This window comes from Trichechus manatus, unplaced genomic scaffold, assembly GCF_000243295.1.
Source record: "Trichechus manatus latirostris isolate Lorelei unplaced genomic scaffold, TriManLat1.0 scaffold00035, whole genome shotgun sequence".
In the NCBI taxonomy this organism is placed as follows: Eukaryota; Metazoa; Chordata; class Mammalia; order Sirenia; family Trichechidae; genus Trichechus; species Trichechus manatus.
Genome location: NW_004443971.1, coordinates 15,382,475 through 15,403,526, shown reverse-complemented (window position 1 = coordinate 15,403,526; position 21,052 = coordinate 15,382,475). Strand labels below are relative to the sequence as shown.

General features: G+C 54.7%; 1 protein-coding gene across 1 annotated transcript in view; it reads right to left on the bottom strand.

Moving 5' to 3' along the window:
• Positions 1-21,052, bottom strand: part of KIF21B (kinesin family member 21B) — a 50,409-nt gene that overhangs the window by 16,105 nt on the left and 13,252 nt on the right. The window contains exons 2-19 of the mRNA XM_023730347.1: positions 18,332-18,554; positions 17,828-18,010; positions 14,906-15,055; positions 14,672-14,806; positions 14,172-14,339; positions 13,690-13,805; positions 12,969-13,164; positions 11,564-11,753; positions 10,309-10,372; positions 9,992-10,210; positions 9,514-9,595; positions 8,984-9,101; positions 7,695-7,886; positions 5,807-6,006; positions 1,757-1,864; positions 1,187-1,255; positions 445-677; positions 101-248 (exon numbers count right to left, since the gene is read on the bottom strand). Of these exons, the coding sequence (XP_023586115.1) occupies positions 101-248; positions 445-677; positions 1,187-1,255; positions 1,757-1,864; positions 5,807-6,006; positions 7,695-7,886; positions 8,984-9,101; positions 9,514-9,595; positions 9,992-10,210; positions 10,309-10,372; positions 11,564-11,753; positions 12,969-13,164; positions 13,690-13,805; positions 14,172-14,339; positions 14,672-14,806; positions 14,906-15,055; positions 17,828-18,010; positions 18,332-18,554 (2,794 nt within the window). The remainder of the gene's footprint in view (positions 1-100; positions 249-444; positions 678-1,186; positions 1,256-1,756; positions 1,865-5,806; positions 6,007-7,694; positions 7,887-8,983; positions 9,102-9,513; positions 9,596-9,991; positions 10,211-10,308; positions 10,373-11,563; positions 11,754-12,968; positions 13,165-13,689; positions 13,806-14,171; positions 14,340-14,671; positions 14,807-14,905; positions 15,056-17,827; positions 18,011-18,331; positions 18,555-21,052) is intronic.

Below are 21,052 nucleotides of genomic sequence, written 5' to 3'. Positions count from 1 at the left end.
CAGGACACAGAAGCAGAGGGGGCAAGGAGATGTCTGAGGAGCCAGTAAAGTCAGAGCTGACAGGACGGTGGGGAGGGGAGAGGAGGGAGGCGGGGCCCACCTTGATGAGCCGCTCCATGTCGGCCTCGAGGTTGACAATGGTCATCCTCTGCATGACGATGTCTATGATCCGCCGTTCCAGGGACTGCCACTTGAGACGTGCAGCCTTGCTGAAGCTCTGGCTGGCCCCCTTCTTCTGGAACTTCTTCCTGGGGAGACGAGGCACAGGGGATTGGGCAGGACCACTCAGCCTCTGTAGCTCCCTGCTGTCCCCTGCTCAGAGCCCCTGCTGACAGCCACTGGGACCCTCACAGAGCTTCCTTTTCCCTCACCTTGCCCAGCCCCCACATCCCTACCCCCTCTGCCTATCCCACACAGGCCAGGGTACCCGCCAGTCCTCCTCACCTGGCAGGGCGGGTGCCATTTACAGTGGATGCGGGGTGGTCCCCCAAGAAGTGGTTGATCTTGCGGTTCCACTGGCGCACGATGCTGGAGACGGAGCGGGCCCCCGACTCGGCCTCTGATGAGGTGGTGCTGGCCGACACCTCCACCCCCGAGTCCAGCATTGGTGGTTTCAGTCCTGCACGCCCCGCCACTCGCTCAGACATGGGCTTGGCCAGACGCCTTAGTGCAGAAACCTGGGGGCCAAGAAAAGAGGGACCAGGTGAGGATGGTACCTTGGAGCTCCCAGGAAAGGCCCAGGCTGAGGGGGTGGTCGCTAGAGGGGTGTCAGATTACAGAGGCTGCTCTGTGCTGGCCTGGGCCTGGGGCTACAGAAGGGACAAGGAAGCCTGCGTGACGTGAAATGAACATGAAAAAGACTTTCATCTTTTTCGTTTCTTTTCGTTAACAGCTCAGGCCATTTGGGAAAGGAGACTGTAGCCTGGCCTCTGGCCTCAGCTCCCTTGATTGAGAAAGGCCCTGCTGACAAGGCCTGACATAGACAGCGATGGTTTTGCTGAGTGAAAGAAGGGGGAGCCAGGGTTACAGGGAGAACTTGAGGACTTGTCCCCTTCCCTTCTGGCTCTGGCAGACTGGGAAGGGCCTCCTTCTCCCCCGACCGGAAGTTGGAGGCATCGGAGGAGAAGGGGGCAATGTGAGTGCAGCAGGTCGGCCTGCCCTGTATCCGGCCCGCCGCCAAGCTCACCTCCTGGGTCTTCCTCCTCAGGACTATTTCCTGTTGCCGCTTCTGGGACTCCAGAGCCCGGATCTGAAACTGTGGGTGAGAGAAGAGGGGTGTGGGTTCATGCTTAGGTGCCTAAGCCCTTTCTGCTTTGTTAGAAAGAAGAAGGTCTGGCCAGCTCTGCAGGTGAAAACCTGGGTTTCAGAGCAATTCCCAAGCAGCCAAAACTCGTGGATAAGTGAGAGCCAGAATTAGGCACCCACTCCCAAGGTCAGCGCAGGCGCCTTCTGCTGCAACAACAATCCCACGGCCTGTGCTCCCCATCCATGAGTGAGCGACCCTAGAGTGCTCAGCCCCATGGGGCTTCCCTGCGGGGCCTGAAGTTGCATGTTTCTGGCTCTGCCTTGCTGGTGGCCTTGGGCAAGCTTCTCCCTCTCCCCGGGGCTCATGCCCTTCTCTGACAAGCTGTGCCAGGCATGACCACTACCACCTAGGACAGCAGGGCTGGAGCCCACGTGGCCAGGAGGGGCAGCAGGCACATGGGGAGGGGGGATAGTGCTGAGAGCTCCTGGGATCCTCCAGGGCCACCCTCACCTCCTGCCGCCGCTGCTCCTTCTTGAGCTGTGCGATCTCCCTGTTCCTCTTGGTCTCCACCAGCCGCCGCCGCTGCTGCTCCTCGCGCATCTGCTTCATCAGGGCCACCTGGGATGGCAGAGGGCGGTGAGGCAGGGCTAGGCAGTGGGTGGCTACCACCTCAGGGGAATGGCTGGCTCTGAGGGTGTCAGGCAGGGGTGGGAGCCTGCCAGGCAGCACTGACTCGGGACTCAGGGGACTGAAGCTGGGGGTCTGCCCTCCATCCTCCACAGGAATTGAAGCAGCCTCATCACCTGGCCACCTGCTGAAGGGAGAGGCCACTAAAGATGAACCCACTCTGCAAAGCCCAACCCTGGTCCCCACTGCTCCCAAGGTCACAGCCCTGGCAGTCCTCGCCCAAAGCCACTGTCTTGGGTCTGGTCTTCCTAAGAACACTTGCCTCTCTTCCACTGACAGCCTGAGCTGCGTACAGGATGGAAGTGGTGGGCGGTGCCAAGAGCATCATGACAAGAATAAAAGCCACCATTATCGACAGAACACACTATGTGCCAGGCACTGTCCTTGTGACGATCGTGACAGGCATTATCATTCCCGTTTTATAAATGAGGAAATGAGCCCCAGAGAGGGAAAATGACTTATCCACAGTCACACAACTAGTACTGGATGGCTAGAATCTGAGCTCATGTCATTTTGCCCCCAAATCCAGCTCTTCCTGCAGCCCCAGGGATGGCACCAGGGCAGTTCAGAGCAAAGCTGGGGATCAAGCAGAAAGACAGCCTAGAACCCTGGAGCCCCCAGAGGTCTGGGTAAAGGTACAGAGAACACCATGAGTGTGGCCAGAGATGGCCCGGCATGCTCAGGAGGCTGGCTCTGTCCCTGGGCCCCCTTCCTGGTGCCCAAAGCATGGGAGTTCGAGGTACCCAGGGCATCAGACACCTTTCAAGTGGCAGGGCCATGAGAATTACATGGGGCAATCCTCCTTCTGCCACTGAGGACAGGAATGGCCTTGCTCTGAGAAGAGCCAAGAAAGGCAATGGCATGGGATGGGGGAAGGCCCTGAGGGGCCGGTGGCTGGTGGGTGGGCTTCTCCCTCATAGGGCGGACTCTGTGGGGGTGAATCTAGAGAGAAGAGGAAGGCTCACTACTGGGTCTTTGGGGTCTGAAATGAGTGTTCCCCAAAGGACAGTCACTGAAAAGACTAAGTCAAAGCCTTCATGGGCTTGGTTGAAAGTGGAGAACCCTAGGACACCATGAGGTGCCTGTAAAGCCGAGATGCCAGGTATCTTCCGTATTCAGGGGTCTGAGGCTTCCCAAGGAGAAACTATGTTTTCCTGATCTAAGGCCCAACCACCCTACTTCGCACTTGCTGGTTGAGCTCCAAGGCGGCCAAAGTCTGTGGAGGTCAAACCCTATGGAGGCCGAACTCTGAGGAGGCTGAGCTCTGAGGAGGCCAAGCTCAATGGAGTCCAATCTCTGAGGAAGTGGAGTTCTATGGAGGCTGAACTCTGTAGGGGCCAAGCTCTGAGGGGGCCAAGCTCTGTGGAGTCCAAGTTCTGAGGAAGCTGAGTTCTGTGGAGGCTGAACTCTGTGGGGGCCAAGCTCTGTAGAGGCCAAGCTCTGTGGAGGCCAAGCTCTGAGGAGGCTGAGCTCTGTGGAGGCCAAGCCCCATGGGGGCCGAGCTGCCAGGGGGCCAAGCTCTGTGGAGGCTGAGCTCTGTAGAGGCCGAGCTCTGTGGAGGCCGAGTTCCATGGCGGCCAAGCTCCCAGGGGGCCAAGCTCTTTGGAGGCCAAGCTCCATGGGAGATGAGTTCCATGGGGGATGAGCTCCAAGGATCCTGATGTGCGGTTGAGCTCCATAGAAGTCATTACAGACATAATGGTTTCAGAACGGGTGGTGCATTCTAGGCATGTGACAGTGCTGAAATGGGCCAGAATTCGTGAGACCAGCATTGCTCAGCAGCTTGGAAGTATACGGCAGTGTCCCCCAATCCTGTGAGTTGCTGGGGCCCTGCAGCTGAACAGCAGCGGGAGGATTCGCGGTCGCGAGGCTCACAGCGTCTGGGTAGAATCCTTACTGCTGTCCCCTCTGGGACAGCACAGGGGTATTCTTGTCAACCTCTAGCCCTGTGGTCTCAAGTACACAGCCATGGGGGCAGAGTTGGGCCCATAGTGGAAGGGACCCAGGCAATCCTGAAGATGAAGCAGAGGTACACACATGAATCTTCCTGTCCTTCAAATATATCCTGGCATTGTATCATTTTTCCGGGCTTCAGAGTCATGTGGGATGCAGTGCCATGAGGCTCTGCAGGGTCACCCAGCTGAGATGTGGGCTAGCCAGGACAGGCTGGGTCACCCTGCAGAGGCATCTTCAGGGAACCTCCATGGAGAGAGTGTGGGCACAGCCAACACCACTCAGAACTGCTCCAGGAGCAGCTGCAGAGCCCACAGATGGGTGAGCTGCTTGGACCAAGGGAGAGGAGAGTGAAGGCCCACTGGTCCCTCCCCTCTGCACCACCAGGGGGCGCTTGGGGCCCCGGGTGAGCTGTGGGTACGTGAGTTTCAAGTCCATTCAACTTCATCTTGGCAGCCCTCTGAATCAACACCTCATAGGGTGGAGGTACTAAAGTGGAAGGAGAAAATGGGCTCTTTGGAGCCAGCCCAGGCCAAGCCGATCTGAGCCCAGCAAGGCAGGGCATTTCCCCACCCTGTCAGGCTGATGGAGCCCCCGGACCTGTGGGCCAGGCCCAGGCTTGGGGACAGAGCCTCCCCAGGTGAGGCAGCTGGGCCTAAATGATAGCTGAGGCTTCTGCCTCCTCTCAGAACCTTCAATGGCCATCACGGCATTGCCTCTTCTCTTTTCACGCTGGTCAACACCAGCTGAGTCAGCACTGGAGACTCAGTTACTGATGGCTCCTGGAGTCCATGCCACTGTCCCTTCAGCCCCAAGCACTAGGTGGCTCCCCTTCAGGTGTCCCTATTTCCAAGGCCAGCCCACCACAGCTTGCTGAGTGGCCACCAGCACTGGGCTGTGCTAGGGAGTCCAAACTGGCCCAGGGCTGTGGACAGCACAAGGGGCTGAGGTCAGGGCAGGAATGCAGGACCAGGAAGGCCAGGAGGGGAGGCAGGACATGAAGGGAGAATGAACCTGCAGAGTCCCAGGCAGGAACTACAACACTTCCAAGACCCCAGGTCCCAGAGAATAGAATACTCTTATTGAAGGCAAAGTAGAAAAGGGAGGCACTGTGCCACATAGAACATACAGGCTTGGGAGACAGAGAGCTGAGTTCAAATCCCAGCTCTACCTCTGGAATGGACTTCTCTGAGCTTCACTTTCTCATGCATAAAATGAGGAAAATCCTTAGAACATAAGGATTGAATGTGATCATGTGTGTAGTACATGCATGCATTTAGGCTAGCCTAGAGCTTGGCCTCAGTTCAAACAATGGTTATTATTATTATTCTCGGCAAAGTCAGAGGAACAGTGGTGGTTCAGTGGCAGAATTCTTGCCTTACATGAGGAAGATCCAGGTTTGATTCCCAACCAACGCACCGTCTGTCTGTGGAGGCTAGTGTGTTGTATGTTGCCATGATGCTCAACAGGTTTCAGGGGAGCTTCCAGACTAAAACAGACTAGGGAGAAAAGCCTGGCAATCTACTTCTGAAAATCAGCCAATAAAAACTCTGTGGATCACAATGGTCCTATTGTGCATGGGGTAGCCATGAGTTGGGGCTGTCTGGACAGCCGCTAACAACAAGCAAAGTTGCAGACTAGAGGTAATTGTGCTGGAGCTTCCCACCACAGGGGGCAGTGTTGAGCAGGGTCCCCCAGGATCTTCAACTGCCTGGATCATTCCCCACTGGGTACCCCACCATTCTGCACACTGGCCCAGATACTGGAGGAAGGTTGCTTCTCCCTGGACAATGCACATGGCTAACAGAACACTGTCCAAGACGCTTGGCAGCACTGATCATTTTTAACATGCCAAGTGGGTTCTAAGAAGACAAAGCACGGCCATCCTGAGGCACTGCCCCTCACCCCCGCGGACCCTACCTTAGCCTTCTTCATCTCGGCCACCTCGGCCTGCAGCTTTTTCAGCTCCCTCTCGTAGCGCGACTGGTTCTTGAGCAGCCGCGCGTGCTCCTTCTGCGCGGCCTGCAGCTTCTGCAGGTCACGGTTCATCTCCCGCAGCCTCTTCTCATAATCCGCCTTGATCTTGTTGGCCTTCTCCTCTGTGTAGCACTCCATGGTGCCTGAGGACAGCAAGAGGGGTTGTCTGTGCTATGCCCCCAAGCACTCCCATCAGCCCTGGTTCAGGCTGGGAGTCAGGGGGCCTGGACCTAGTTTCACTGCGTCACCTCGGGCAAGTCACATCCCTCTCTGAGTCTCAGTTTCTTCGTTTAAACAAGGTCTGCCTAGATGATCCCCAAGGCCCCTTCCTGATCTAACATTCTGTTGGACTTGGGATCTTAGAGCCCCTGGTTACCAGGGTCCTGTAGGCCACTCATGCTGACTCGGCTCTGACCCAGGAGTCAGTGTTGGAGAAGCGAGCTGGGGACCATGGAAAGGGAAGAGTTAGCAGGGTAAAGACAGAATGATGTGGGTCAGGACAAAAGGAATGAGCTCATTCTCCACTCCGGAACTCTCCCCTGAACTGCCTACCAGACATCTCCCCCTAGATGTCTATCTCTTGGATCTCAAACTTAATGGGTACAAAACTGAACCCCCAATCTCCACCCCTCACTTTCTGCAGTCTTCCCTGTCTCAGTAAATGTCATCACCATCTTTCCAGAAGCTTGAACCTTGGAGACATCCGCGGCTTCTCTATCCCTCACACCCCTCATCTAACCAATCAACAAAGCCTTTTGACTCTACTTTCAACATATATCCAGTAATTGACCACTTCTCACCACCTCCTGTCCAAGCAATCTCTCCCTGGGATCTTTAGAACAGTTTCCCAACTTCTCTCCAGCCTTCACTTTTGTTTGGAACAGCAGCCAAAGGTATCCTTTTAAAATTCAGATCATGTTCCTCCCTAACAACTCCACTCTTTCACATCTCCCTCAGAGTATATGACAACATCCTTACAATGACTGACGTCACCTGGTCCCCCATTTCTTCTCTGACCTCATCTCTTGGTACTGTCCCCACTTTCACTGACTGTCCCCACTCTCACTGGATCCCAGCCCTTCCAGCCCCCTCGTCATTCCTCCAACATGCTGGGCATGTTCTCGCCTCAGGGCCTTGACATCTTCTATTCCCTTTCCTGGAATGCTCTTCCCTTTGCTGGCTCTGCTCCAGCACTCTCTCACTTCCTTCAAGTCTTTGCTCAAATGACACCTTCTCAGTGAAGCCTGCCCTGCCCATCCTTTTCAAAACTCCAACCCATGCCCTGCCCTCCCTTCTCCCCTCCCCTGCTGTCTTCTTTCCCATAATACTTACCATCATCTGATACGCTATTTACTCTGGTTAATTATTTTGTTTGTCTCTTCCCACTAGAATGCAAACTCCATGAAAGCAGGGATTTTGTTCACTTCAATATCTCTAGCACCTAGAATAATGTCTGGTCTATAAGATGTATTCAGTAAATGTTGTATGAATGAATGAATACATGAATGAGCAGAAGAGCAGGGTAAGGTAGATAGGATGTGAGAAGTAGGTTTGTAAACAAATCCAAAGGAAAAGATCCAAGGAACAGAAGGCAGGAGGAAGCCCAAGGGATGTCATGTTCACGTCCTAGGTGTATAAAGGATTCTACTATGTAAGACGATAGTATAAAAAATATGAATTTAAAATGCAATGTAGGAACTAGGGTTAAACATTAGAAGTCCCTTGCTCAGAAAACCAGGTAAATCCCAAAGATGCTAACTGCTGGGTGGTGCTTCTGATGGGGGTAGGGGCTCAGGGAGCAAGCAGGGCGGGGCAGGGAGGGCGGCCTCACTGAGGTTCTGCAGCACGCGGTCACGCTCCAGCTGCGTGTCGCGGATCTTGTTCTGCAGCAGGATCAGTTTCTCCTCGTACTGGTGCTTCAGTGTCTGCAGCCTCCGCTGGCTATTCTCCAGCTCATCGATCAGCTTCTGCTTGATCTCGATCTCGCATGTCAGATCAGCCAGGTCCGCCTGGAAGTTCACCTCTGTGGAGGCAGGGACAGGCTCAGCCCAGTGCCGGGGAGCAAAGGGTGAGGAGGTAGCATATTTGCCAGTCCTGGGGGGCTGGGGGTCTTCATTGGTCAGCCAGGACCAATTAGCAACAGCTCTGGATGGGAGGAAAAATCCCAAGGTGGGCAGAGTGCTGCCAGATGGAGCAGCACATGTGATGAGCAGCCCAGAAATGCCAGGCTGGGCCCTGTGGCTGGGTAGGGGTCTACACGTCCCTCCTGTCCCTGCTGTACCCAAGAAATGCAAAGCTGGGCCTTGGGGCTGGGTGGAGGCCTACACATCCGTCTTGTCCCTGCTGTGGCCCAGAAATGCAAAGCTGGGTCTTGGGGCTGGGTGGAGGTCTACATGTCCCTCCTGCCCCTGCTGTGCCCCAGAAATGCAAGGCTGGGCCTTGGGGTCGGGTAGGGGTCTACACATCCCGTAGCGCCCCAGAGGCCAAGGTCCACCTGTCACAGATGACATGGGACCCAGTATGGGTGGGGGAGGGTGAGAGGACCATAAGCCCTTGCAGGCTGTGGGCCATAGATGACAGCGGGCAGAGCTGAAGTAGCAGGTGTTCCCATTTGGAGAAATGGGCTTCGGCACCAGCCAGACCTAGGCTTCACACCTCAGCTCTGCATCTAACAAATTGGGGAACGTTACTAAACCTCTCTAAGCTTGTTCTTCAGTGGGAATACAGAGAAAGCTTCTAATACCCACTGCACAGGGTTGCACGGCTGAAGGCAGCGATCCACATATAGGGTTAAGCTTAGCACCATGCCTGGCTTATAACGAGTGCTCGGTAAGACCTGCGCCGTTCTTATCCGTGTGGTTGTTTTTGTTATTATTTTGTTGTTATTTTGTTGTTATTATGTCTGGGAGTTCTGGACCCTGAACGACCACTATGTTTGAGAACTCAAGCGGGACCTGATCCCACCCCAGGGAGTCCGGCCCCAGGCTCAGGCGTTCCAACCAGCCAGCTGGTCCTGCCCTGAGAACTTGCTCTGGTCCAGCACTGCCCAGCAGCCCCACCCTGGGCACTGGCCACCTGATGTCCCATCTTCCCCCGGCCCCCAGCCCCGGCCCCACACACCCTTCTCCTCAGGGTCCGAGTCCGAGTCCACCAGGCTCTCCTCACTGCCCGAGTCCTCATCTTCATCCTCTCGTCCTTCCTCCTCCTCACAGCCACTTTCATCCCGCTCTTCCTCCTCCTGGGCACCAAGCACAGTTATGGGAGGGCTGGCGGCCCCTCCTCACACAGGCTGGGTGCAGCCTCAGGGGAGGGGAACCCAGAAGCAGAGGTGTGACCTGACACAACACCTCAGGTGTGTAAGGAGGAGGTGGGGGGCAGGCAGTAGCCCCCCTGCCATGCTCCCTCCTGGAAAAGGAGCACCTCCTCACCTCCTGGGTGAGCCTCCCTGCCTGCTTCATTCCTTTGGGATGAGGTGGGGACTGAGGAAGGGATTGCATGGCAACCAGTCAGAGCTATCTGGAAGCTCAAGGGTCAACTCATGCAGACCTGAACTCCCTCCCCACCCGGCACAAGTAAGTCGTTGGGCCCCCAACCCCAGCAGGGACTTGGGGTGAGTATGTGGTGTGGAATGGGTGGGACAGGCCCCTCACCTCCTCAGCCTCATTCTCATCAGTCTCCTCGCTGTTTTCCTGTTGGAGTTTTGCCCTCTTTTTGAAGGCATCCTTCTCTGGGCTGCCGGTGGAGGGAAGGGTAGGACAGGTTAGGAGGCCTACCCTGCCTTGAGAATGCAGGCAGGGGAGCAGCAGGGGTGGGAAAAGGGAGATTCCTGGCCAGAGGGGATGGAGATAGGGCTGGGCCCCTGCTCTGTAGGAAATCTAGCTGCTCTTTCAGCCTCCAGCCCAGAATTAACCCCGCTTAGTGCCTATCCTTCCTCTCCTTGGGGGAAAGCAAAGTACTGGAGAGGGTGGGGTGGCCTCTGTCCAAAAGACTAAGCAAACCTGCTCAGTGAATTTCCAAGCAATACTAGGGCGAGCCGCTGGGGATGGGCCTTTGGGGGGCCACCCTGAACACAAGTGGGCAGCAGTCCCCTTGGGGGGCTCTCCTGTGAAGCGTCCGCACCCCGCTCACCTCTTTCTCCGCTGCCTGCTCTCTTTCTTCTTTAGCCGCTCCAGGTCCTGCTTGGCCTTGCGGATCACCTCGGTGGCATCCTCCATGGAGCTGGCTGGGCTGCCCCCGAAGCTGGGGGCAGCTGGCGATGAGCCCAGGGAGTAGGGACTGCGAGCAGAGACCCGGGAGAGGTTGCGCCGGAGGGACTCATTCATGGCCTCACTCTCCAGGAGCTTTGTCCTGCGTGGGAAGATGAGTGGGGGCACCAGGTAAGCTGGCATCACCCCTGGCCCTGGCCAAGGCCCCTGGTCTACCCAAGCTTGCTGGGGCTCACTCACCGCAGCTCCTCAATCTCCCGGATGTAGTTCTGGATCAGAGCTCCGATGGCCTCGTTGCCATCACCTGGAGGGGGAAGACCAGATGAAGGTGCCACAAACCAGATAAATAACAGCAAGGACCTCCAGCTCTGAGACGGCCTTGTATCTGTGCCTTCAAAAGGCTGGCACACATGGATGGGCCTTTTCCAAAAAGGAATCTATGCCGAAGAAATACTTGCTTGTGTCTATGCACAGCTATATATACAAGCACTGCTGGTAATAGCAAGAAATTGGAAACAACCTAAATGTACATCAGTAGAACATGGTTATAATAAATAATTTATCATCATCACATATGGAACATTATGCAGTTGTTTGAAAGAATTACGTAGGTTTATATGTTTTGATATGGAGAGTATAATGTTACATGAAAAATGCAAGTCATAGGACAATACATATGACCTCATACACAAAGAAAAAACAGTGTATATATGTACATATACATATATGTAAAGATGTATATATTTGAATATATAACCAAAACCAAACCCGTTGCCATCAATTCCGATTCATAGCGACCCTATAGGACAGTGTACAACTGCTTCATAGGGTTTCCAAGGAGCGGCTGGTGGATTTGAATTGCTGACCTTTTGGTTAGCAGCTGAGCTCTTAACCACTGTGCCACCAGGGCTCTGTGTGAATATATACATATATGCAAATATGAATACACATAACACATACTCATTAAAAAAAAAAGTTGCCATTGAGTTGATTCCGACTCCTCGGAACCCCATGTGTTTCAGAGTATAACTGTGCCCCAAAGGGTTTTCATGGCCTGTGACCTTTTGGAAGCAGACCTCCAGATCTTTCTTCCGAGGTGCTTCTGGGTGTGTTCTAACTGCCAACCTTCCGGTTAGTAGCCACACGCTTTACCACTTGCACCACCCAGGGACACCACATATATTCATATTTGGAGCAACTCTACTGAGAAAAGTGTGGAAAGTGTGTTCCGAGCTGCTCATGGAGGTTCCTCCTGAGAAGTGGAGAGGACGTGAGGTGGAGAGCTTAGTGAGAAGGAGTTTTAACTTGTCACTTTATATATTGATGTATCATTTGCACGTTTATACTAACTTATGTCATACAAAAATGTTTTAAAAGTCAATTGAAAAACCAGGCGTCAATGAACTGATTATGAAATTGATTGGCTGGGCTAGCCTGCCTGATATCCTGGGGTGGGTGTGGGGAGAGGGGCCCAGCCTGGCACACCCCAACTCACCAGCCTTGGCCAGGAGCAGGTTGGCCTCCTGGCTCATGAGGTGGGTGACACGGTTGTTGATGGCATCGATGGCCTCCTGCATGGCCTTCACCCGCAGCCGCAGTGCCCCGTTCTCCTTCTGCAGCATGGCGTTCTCCCGGAACAGGTCGCTGTAGCCCTCGGCACCATCCTCCCCAATTACCCGCTTGCCCTGTGGGAGGGGCGTGCGGGGAGCAGTCAGGCTCCAGAGCCACAGGGAGGGAAATGGAGCAACAACGCTTCTTCCTCTGCCACTGCCCTGGCCCGATGGCAATGCTGCCAGTCTCTTCCTGCCTCAGTTTCCCTAAAACACAGCTCCTGTCTCCCAGTGCTCAAAAACCTTACATGGCTCCTCACGGACAACAGACTAGTCCAAATTCTGCAACCAGCCATCTGAGGCCCCCCACAGTCTCACCTTGACCTGCCTTTCCATGGCTCACCCTCATATCTCCATAAATGCTTGCCCAGGGGTCAAAGCCTTCTGGGGCCAGGCAGTGGGCATAAATGAGTGAATCAGTCTGGGTGTACTACGATAGGGAGCAGTGGAGACTGGAGCTAACTGAAACACAGGCTCAGTCTAAAGGGGCCAATTAAGCACCAAATGTTGTGTTGTTAAGTCTTCTAATTTTTCAAGAAAAATTGTGCAATTCCCTGATTTTCAGAACGGTCAACAACTAATTTGCATTGCTTCAAAACAGTGTAAGTCAAACCAAATCTATTTGTGTGCCAGATTCAGGCGATGGGCCACCATTCGGTGACTTCTGCCCTAGTCACACAGAATTGGACACTTCCCCAAAAGCACCCATCTTTCCCATCTCTGTTCCTTTGGGCAGGCTATGTTCTCAATCTACAATGCCTGCCCCACATCCTATCAAAATCCAGATAAAAGGCCCCCTTCTCCATGAGGCCTCCCCTGACTACCTGGGTGAGCAGGGCCAATTTGCTCCTCTGTCACTGTAGCACACTAGGCTGCTACTCATGTGGTCCCCCCACTGCCAGCTGCTCTGTGTCACAGTCTAGGAGTCTCATCTGTTCCAGCAGACATGGAAACACCCAGCACTGTGTCTGTCGTGTGGATAATATCTATGCAACAAAAGCCTAGTTACTCTTCTTGCTCTGATGCAGCGTTTCAAAACCCTGAGGGCTCAGACTGTACCAGATTCACCTGGGTGAGCCCCCTCTAATACTCAGCGCACAGCTGGCACACAGCAGTGCTCAGTGGGCATGCAAGGAATGGATGGGCAGGTGATGGAGCGGTGGGAAGGATACTGGAGAACTAAGCGTGAACCTGCAGGCAGAGTGTGTGTAGCAGCGCCCTGGCTGGACTCAGGAGAGCTGGGCAGTGCCCCGCCCGTGGCACAGCCCCCAGTGCCCGAGATCGGCTCACCGCTTTGTACTCCATCAGTTCCATCTGCAGGCGCGCGATCTCAGCCCGCAGTGCGCTGATCTGCTGGCTGGTCTTGTCCTGGTTCACCACCACCTTGTTCTTGATGTTGCGGGCACGATTGGCATATTTGAGCGTATTGAGGGTCTCCATGAAGTCTCGGTCTGAGGGGCTCACGCAGGCGATCATGATGGTCTGGCTGGGGGTGAGGCCAAGGAGGAGGGGAGAGTGCACACAGTCAGCCCCCAGAAGTATTGCCTCAGGGCAGAGCTCTGGCTCCCATCCACCCCACACTGCCAAGGAACTGGGCATTCACAATGGGAGAACCTGGGACATGGGGATCTGGAGCACACGGCCAAGGGTTCTATTCTCTATATAGTGAGTATATTCCTACAGTGACTGTGACTAACAAGGTTGGGAGGCTGCAATGCAGAATCGCCAGAGCCCTCTGCTCAGGGATGGGAAGGCACCACAGCCCTGCATTTTTCTAGCGTTTCCCATCTAAGACCTCACGTGGGCTGTACCACCTCCTTTAGCATTATCTCTGTCTGCTGTGCAGGTGAGGAAACTGGGTCTGACTGCAACTGGAGAAAGGTCGTGGAGCACCTCAAGTTTCCCACCTCCCAAGACGGCAGCCTGGAGGGGGAAAGTCTCCAAACCTTCACACCAGGGTGCCTGGAATCTCGTACCTCCCAGCCCTTCACTGCAGGCAGTGGTCAGGTACCTGTTGCCCCCCAGGGAGTCCTGGAGGAGCCGAGTGAGCTTGGAGTCCCTGTAGGGCACGTGCACCACCTTCTTGCTCTGGTCCCCCAAGGCGCTGATCACGTTGCCCAGGGCCAGCTGTGGAGACAGACTCAGGCACTCAAAAGGCACAGGGTGGGGGGTGGGGGGTAGGCGGAGGGCAGTGGGCAGGGACAAGGCCTTCCCCTAGCAGTCTGTACCTGACTCACTGACCTCAGCAGCCCTCAGGCTCCCTGGGAGGGTTTATGGGAAGATGTGATAAGCTTGATGAAGTCAGAAAGATGGGGGCAGGGGTGAGGACTGAGGATGAAGGGTCAAAGGTCCAATGGTAGTGACGTGTGGGTGCCCTGAATAGCAGCTGGCAAGAGGCCCAGGGAGGAACGGGCAGCTGTGGGTCACAGGGCCTTGGAGGGTCTGAGACTGAGCTGTACCGGCTGCTGGGGCTGGTGACCACCGAGTCCCTACCAGGCCACAGTTGATGGAGATGCCTTCCTTGGCCCGCTCGCCGGTGGCCCCTGTCCGCTTCAACCGCTCAGAGCCAGCCAGGTCCACAAAGTGAAACTTAGCGGTGAGGGTCTCATACTCACTGGCAGGAGCCGTGCCCTCAGGAAGCCCAGCAACTGTCTCATTCACCTGCAGCAGAAGTCAGCCGCTGACTCCCCAGCCCTTGCCCGATCTTGTTGCTCCTCTGCTCACAGCCCCCCACCCGCAGTACTGCTGTCCTGGGAGACTTAGGGTGGGGAGTCAGGGCAGGGCTGCAGAGCGTTTGGCAGTTTACACAGCACTTTCACATGCAGATTCTCATAACAAGAGAAGTATCATTACCCTTTGTATACAAGAGGAAACTGAGGCTCAAGACAAAATAAAAAGAAAAGCTCACCAGTGGCAGACCAAGCGACCCCTCATCTTGCCCTCCCTGGGACACCCCTGCAACATGCCCGCTCCGGGCCCTGTGGGCTGCTCACCAGGTTGGGCTGGGCACACACGCGCATCTGGCACAGGTGGATGGTGAAGATGGCGTGGGAACGGGAGCTCTGCACATTCATCTGGGTGCTGGCTGTGGTGCGCGACAGCGCCCCCTGCTTCAGGCACTGGATCAGCTGGGGAGGCAGGAAGAGTGAGGACTCTGTAGATGTACGCGTGGTGCTGGCCCTGCCTTTCTAGGGATGCCCCACACCTACCCTGCCTGGGATGCTCACCTCCTCCTGGGAGTTGATGAGGCGGGAAGTGACTCCTGTGGTGTAGATGCCGCCATTGGCATCCTCATGGATCTTGATGTTGGACCTGCGGTGGCGGGCATCAGGGTCGCGGGTGTTATCAAACAGGTCAAGGATCTCCTCGTTGTAGAGCTGCGCCGGGGAGGGAACGGTTGCTGTGTTTATGTGGCATGCAGCATGTATGGCAGGGGGCTTTCTCGTGCTTATAATGTTTATAACCACCTCCACTTTGCAGGTGTGCAAACTGAGGCTCTGGGAGGTTAAATCATAGAATCTGGGTCCTCTCTGCCTTCTTTTTTTTTTTTTCCTTTACCATGACACTTCATTTTTTATAAAAATTGTCGCCTACTGATACTGTTTTGTACCTTGCTTTTTTCCATTTAACAATATTACTTGGAGATAATTCCATATACGTTGTTAGTTGTCATAGAGTCGGTTCTAACTCATGGCAACCCTACGCGTGCAGAGGACAACTGCTCCATAGAGTTTTCAAGGCTGTGACCTTTCAGAAGCAGATCCCCAGGCCTGTCTTTCGAGGTACTTCTGGGTAGGTTTGAACCCCCAACCTTTTGGTTAGTGGTCAAGCGCTTAACCATTTGTGCCACTCAGGGACTCCAATTCTATATATAGTGCTTATAAGTTTAACATTATAATGTATTCACACATTGGACATAGTCCTTATAATCATCCTCCTTAATGTTTGCAAAAGAGTTTTTCCCCTGGCTTCTTAATTCCATGATCTTTCTCCTGCACAAGGGTGGGAGGGCAGCTGGGCCCTGGGCAATGCTAGCCTGAGCCTACACACTGCTCCTCCATGCCCCATGGAACCAGCATTTAGGGGATCCCAGTCCCAGTGGAAGGGAAAGGACCCAAAGGGGACCAAGAGACTCGAGCCTGAGATGGAGAAGATGAGGAAAGTGTGACCATGATTTGGGCAGGGCCTATTATCTTATCAGGCTGGGACAGAGGGGTGGGGGATGGTTCCGGAAGAAGGAGGCAAAGGCAGAGGTTAGCGGGGGCCATGGAGCAGTGCCCTGATCAGATGGTCCCTGGGGTTGTGGGGCAGGAGGAACGTGTCTGTGTGCCTTGCCCTGTGCTCAGAGGGGAGGCGGGCATGGACAGCGTGCCATTGTGGCCCAGCCTCCTGGGAAAAGCCTGGTGAGAGCATTGTGGGGAAGTGGTCTAGCTAGCGACAGCCATCCCATTTCAGACGATCTCGGAGATTCTTGCTTTAGAATCACTGGCAAGGCAAGTTTCACCAGCTGGATGGTTGGGTTGCTTACCAGCAGGGAGCTGGGGCTTGGGAGTGGGAAAAGGGATGGGGCAGCAGCCAACAGAATCCTGGGGCGGGGGGACTCTGGCCCTCGGACATCCGAGGCTTTGATGGCCTTAAAGGGACAGAAATATCCCACGGGAAGGGGAAGAGGAAAAGGAAGGGACTGGGGCCAACGTGTGTGCCATAGTGTCTGTCTGTCTGTGTTGGGACAGAAACACTGCATCATTTAACCCTTTGTGGTTTGCCCTTTGGCATGGGTGTTCTAGGAACTGGCCTGCTCTTGGCGGATCTCCACGGCAACAGGACGGAGAAGGGAAGAAAACAAAGAGATAAGAAAATCTTGTAGATATACAAGCAGTAAGACACACACATGCACGCATGCACAAGTGGGCGCGCATGCACACACACACGCGCGCACACGTACACACACAGTTTATCAGAAACAAAAGTCCAGAAGGACAAAGGAAGCCTCCCAAGTCTAAAGTATGTCCAGGAGAAGATAACTGGGGGGCAGCAGGGAGGGGGTACGGCAGGGGTAGCCTGGAGACCGCTGAGGCCATACCTCTCCCTTGGAGACAGGCAGAGGGCAACTTGGGCATCATCGGGGCAGCAGGTTTAGGGATGAAAGCCAGCATAGGTCCAAACCCAGCAAATGCCCCAGGGCTTGGGTGGGGGTTTTAGATGCTGAGAACCAGAGGAGGACCTGTTCAAGGCAGGGTCTTCAGGGAAATGTTCCAGGCCCACCTGTCTTCCAAGAAGCCCCTTCAAGAGGGCTCCTTTACAAGAGGGAGCTCCTTACCTCTGGGCTTACTGAGCTGGGGCTCAGCACAGGTCCAAATGTCACAGAGCCTAGAGATCCCCTCTTCTACCCCAAAAGCCTCTGGCTGCCATGATTCCAGGCTTCGGCACACTGGCAACCTCCCAGAGACAGGCAGGGCCAGCTGCAGAGAAAGGTCCATCTGGAGGACCTTCTGCCTGGGGTCAGAGAAGACTCAGAGGGCCAGGAAATGCCTCAGCCAGAAAGGACATGTCAGACAGCTCTGAGGCTGAGGAGGGACTCAGAGAAGGCCAGAGGAAGGGCGAGAACCAGGGTTGTCACTGTGCACCAGGCCTGCTTCCCTGTAAGCCTCACGAAACCCCAGAGGAAACAGATATTATCACCCTCATTTTGCAGATGGGGCAACCAAGGCTGAGTGGTGAAATCACTTGCCCAAGGTCACGCAGCTAATAACCGTTAGAGCTGACAATGCCAGAATTAGTCAGGGTTTGAAGATATCGTATCCATCATTGGCTCAAGCCCCATCTGATGCTGGAAAGCCCCTTAGAGTATACCACCATGCAGTCCTCTAGTCCTTGCTTGGATACATCCAGCAGGGGGGAACTCATCACCTATAGATGCCCCTAAGGCTCCCTGGGTTCATTTCACTGTCGTGGAGGGGGCCAGGCCAGTGCCCATCCAGTGCCCATCCAAGGCTCAGAGGCACCTGCCCATAGAGCCGAGGGGCCTTGGAGCTGCCATCCTATTCCCACCCAGCGTCCCTGAGGTCCACTCAGAGATGCAGGCCCAGCTTCCAAGATCTTGTTGTCCCCCACGTCTGCCTCCAGCCCACCCGACGAGGCCACAGTACCTCCAGGAACTGAGCGCTGACTTTGAACTCAGGCCCAGTTACGCCCCGCTCCTGCGCCCGCCGCTTGCGCTCAGCGATGCCCGCAAAGAGGTGTGCAATGGCCCTCGGGATGATGCCCTGCTCATCCTCCGACGTTGTCATGTCAAAGCCAGTGCCCATAGTGTACGTCTTCCCGGCCCCTGTCTGTTTTGGCAAGAACACAAGAAGGGTGTTACCCAGCACCCCCTGGGGGTGCCAGTGAGCCCTGGACTTGGGACAGAATCCCTCATCTGTCTGACTCCTGAACACTGGGGTTCCCGCACAGGCCGTGGCTCAGCCACACCCTCTGGAACTCTTCACTGACTGACAGCCCCTCCTCTGGGGGCCAGTAGTGCTGTAGCTCCTTGAAGCCTGCTGAAATTTCTGTGCAGCTGTGCCTAAATTGCTCTGAAGGTGGCGCTGCCTCCTTCATCAGGTGGGGGCAGACCAGGGTTGGAGTGGCCAGTGGCGGGCAGGGGCCCTTACCTGCCCGTAGGCCAGCACTGTGGCATTGTAACCCTCGAAGCAGCCCTCGATGAGCTTGTTCACACAGGTCGAATAGATCTGTTCCTGCCAGGTGTCCAAGTCGAAGACAAAGTCGTAGGTAAAGGCCTTGTCCTTCCCCAGCAGGACCTGGGGCTCTCCCGGGGTGACGGAGGTGCAGATGTGACAGCCCTCAATCTTCTCCTTCGAAAGCTGGGGCCGGATCCTGCCCGGGAAGGAGAGAGCTCTGGGTCAGGCCAGCCAGAGGGGCTGCTACGGGCACCCCTCCTTCACACTGCCTGCCAACTTCCACTTCCCCAAACCCCCTCCAGCACCTATAAGCTAACGGAGAAGGAGGCAAACTCAGGAGGCCCCCAGGGAACAAGGCCAGCTTCAGTAGTAATAATAATAATATCAGCACCACCCAAACAAGAGCTGCTAATGTTTTTTAAGCACTTCGTATATATCAGTTGTGTTAAAAGTATTTTACGTAACTTAATTCACGTACTCTTCACCATAAACCCGTGAAGTACATATTATTCACCAGATTTTACAGATGAGGAAACTGAGGCTGAGAGAGTTTAAATAACCTGTCCAAGGTTTTATAATGGAAAGTTGCAGAGCCAGGATTGAACTGGGAGCCCTAGAAATCATCATCCCCCAAGAGCAGGGCAAAGAAGGCAGACTGCCCACTTCCAGGGAGACAAAGCTCAGGGCCGGGTGGGAAGAAAAGGACTGCCCCAGAGCTCTGGCCCACATCCCCTACAGCCAGGAAGGACTAAGCTCTAGGTGAGGCTAGAGCCTCTGCCAAGGCCTGTGGGGGCTGCAATGGTCCCCCAGCAGAGGCCCGAGTCCGGGGGAACATTCTCAGTCACCAGCTCTAGTTCCTCTCTAGGAGCCTGGGAGGCCACACCAAGCACAGTCCTGGAAGACTAGGGAAAGTTAAGAGAAACCTGCGAAGGGCTGGGGCCACTAGAAGGAACTCCAGGCCAGCTACACCCCCATCCCAGAGCCTGGCGGCTCCTGTAAATAGGAGGACAAGTGGCATCAGGGCTGAGTGGGGAGACAGCCATAGACAGAGCTGTCTCCATCCAGTCACCCCTCCCTCCTTTTCTAAGCAGCCATCACCATGGTGAGGTCCCCATGGCAACCAAGCATGAGTCAGTGAGTGTGTGTTTGCAGGGACTGGCAGAAAGCACCTCCTGTCATGGTTTGAATTATGTCCCCAAAAAATGTGCATATCAATTTGGCTAGGCCATGATTCCTGGTACTGTGTGATTTTCCTGTATGTTGTAAACCTGCCCCTATGATGTTAATGAGGGAGGATGGGTGGCAGTTGTGTTAGTAAGGCAGGACCTGATCTACAAGCCTGGATTGTGTCCTGAGGCAATCTCTTGAGATATAAAAGACAGAAGTGAGCAGTGAGACAGGGGGACCTCATACCATCAAGAAAGCAGTGCCGGGAGCAGAGCGCAGTCCTTTGGACCAGGGTCCCTGCACAGAGAAGCTCCTAGTCCGGGGAAACACTGAAGAGAAGAAGGCCGACAGAGAGAAACAGCCTTCCCCTGGAGCTGACGCCCTGAATTTGGACTTTAGCCTACTTTGACTATGAGGAAATAAACTTCTCTTCATTAAAACCATCCACTTGTGGTATTTCTGTTGTAGCAGCACTAGATGACGAAGACACCCCCTAAACCTAAAGTGAAAGGGTCAGACCCTAATGCCCATGGGCTCACACAAGCCAGCCCCGTCCACGGGCACTCACAATGGGCTGCCTGTCAGGTTCACTGTCCCTACACCAACATTTACCAAAAGAAGAAAAGAGTATGAGGGGCCAGGCCAGCACCCATCTGGGGCCCAGACACGCCTAGTCACAGAGCTGAGGGGCCTCAGAGCCGCCATCCTGTCCCTGCCCCAGGTTGCCCAGGGTCCCCAAGGTTCACACAGAGTTGCAGGCCAGATAAGATGCTCACCTGAGCCTGTTGCCTGTGCTTGGCTCTGAGGTGTTTAAAGGGGATGGGGCAGGGGGGAGGGGAGTTGGTTCTTGGTGAGGGGCTAAGCAGGCCCACTTCACACCTGGGAGGCTATGGATGGTAGCCTGGGCTTCCCTCGGAAGTACTTCCCCTCAGGTGTGAATTAGTCATGTCAGTACCTCACATTCATTGAAGCTGACAAGAAAGGAAGCCAAAGGTCACCACCCTTATGCAGCTGTTTTGGGCCAAGTTGAAATGAGAACCCAGCATCTCAGTCTCCCACCTGAACTGGTTTCTGACTAGGAAGGGAGCAGCTGATTCTTGCTTGTCACCAATTCCCTGGACCTCCAGACCGGAAACCTGTCCCGCCAGTAAGATGTCAGGAGCAGTACGGCTTCAACCTCGACTACCAACCATGACCACACTGGGTACTCACTGTCTACTAGGCAGTGTCTAGGCACTTGGCAAATATTAACTGTTTTGATCCTCACGACAACCCTATGAGGTTAGTACTACTGTTCCCATTTTGTAGATGAAGAAACTAAGATGGTACCCAGCTAGTCACAAACATAGAAAGTGGCACAGCTGGAGTTTGAACCCACACAGGCTGTGTGCACTACTTCTTCAATACTCTTACAACACATGGTCACTAAGGGGCAGGGCTGAGAGTGCCAAGGGGAAAGAATGTCCCATAACCAAAGGGAGAGGGACAGCAGGCAGCAGCCTCAGAAGGAGGGAGATGTGGCATTGC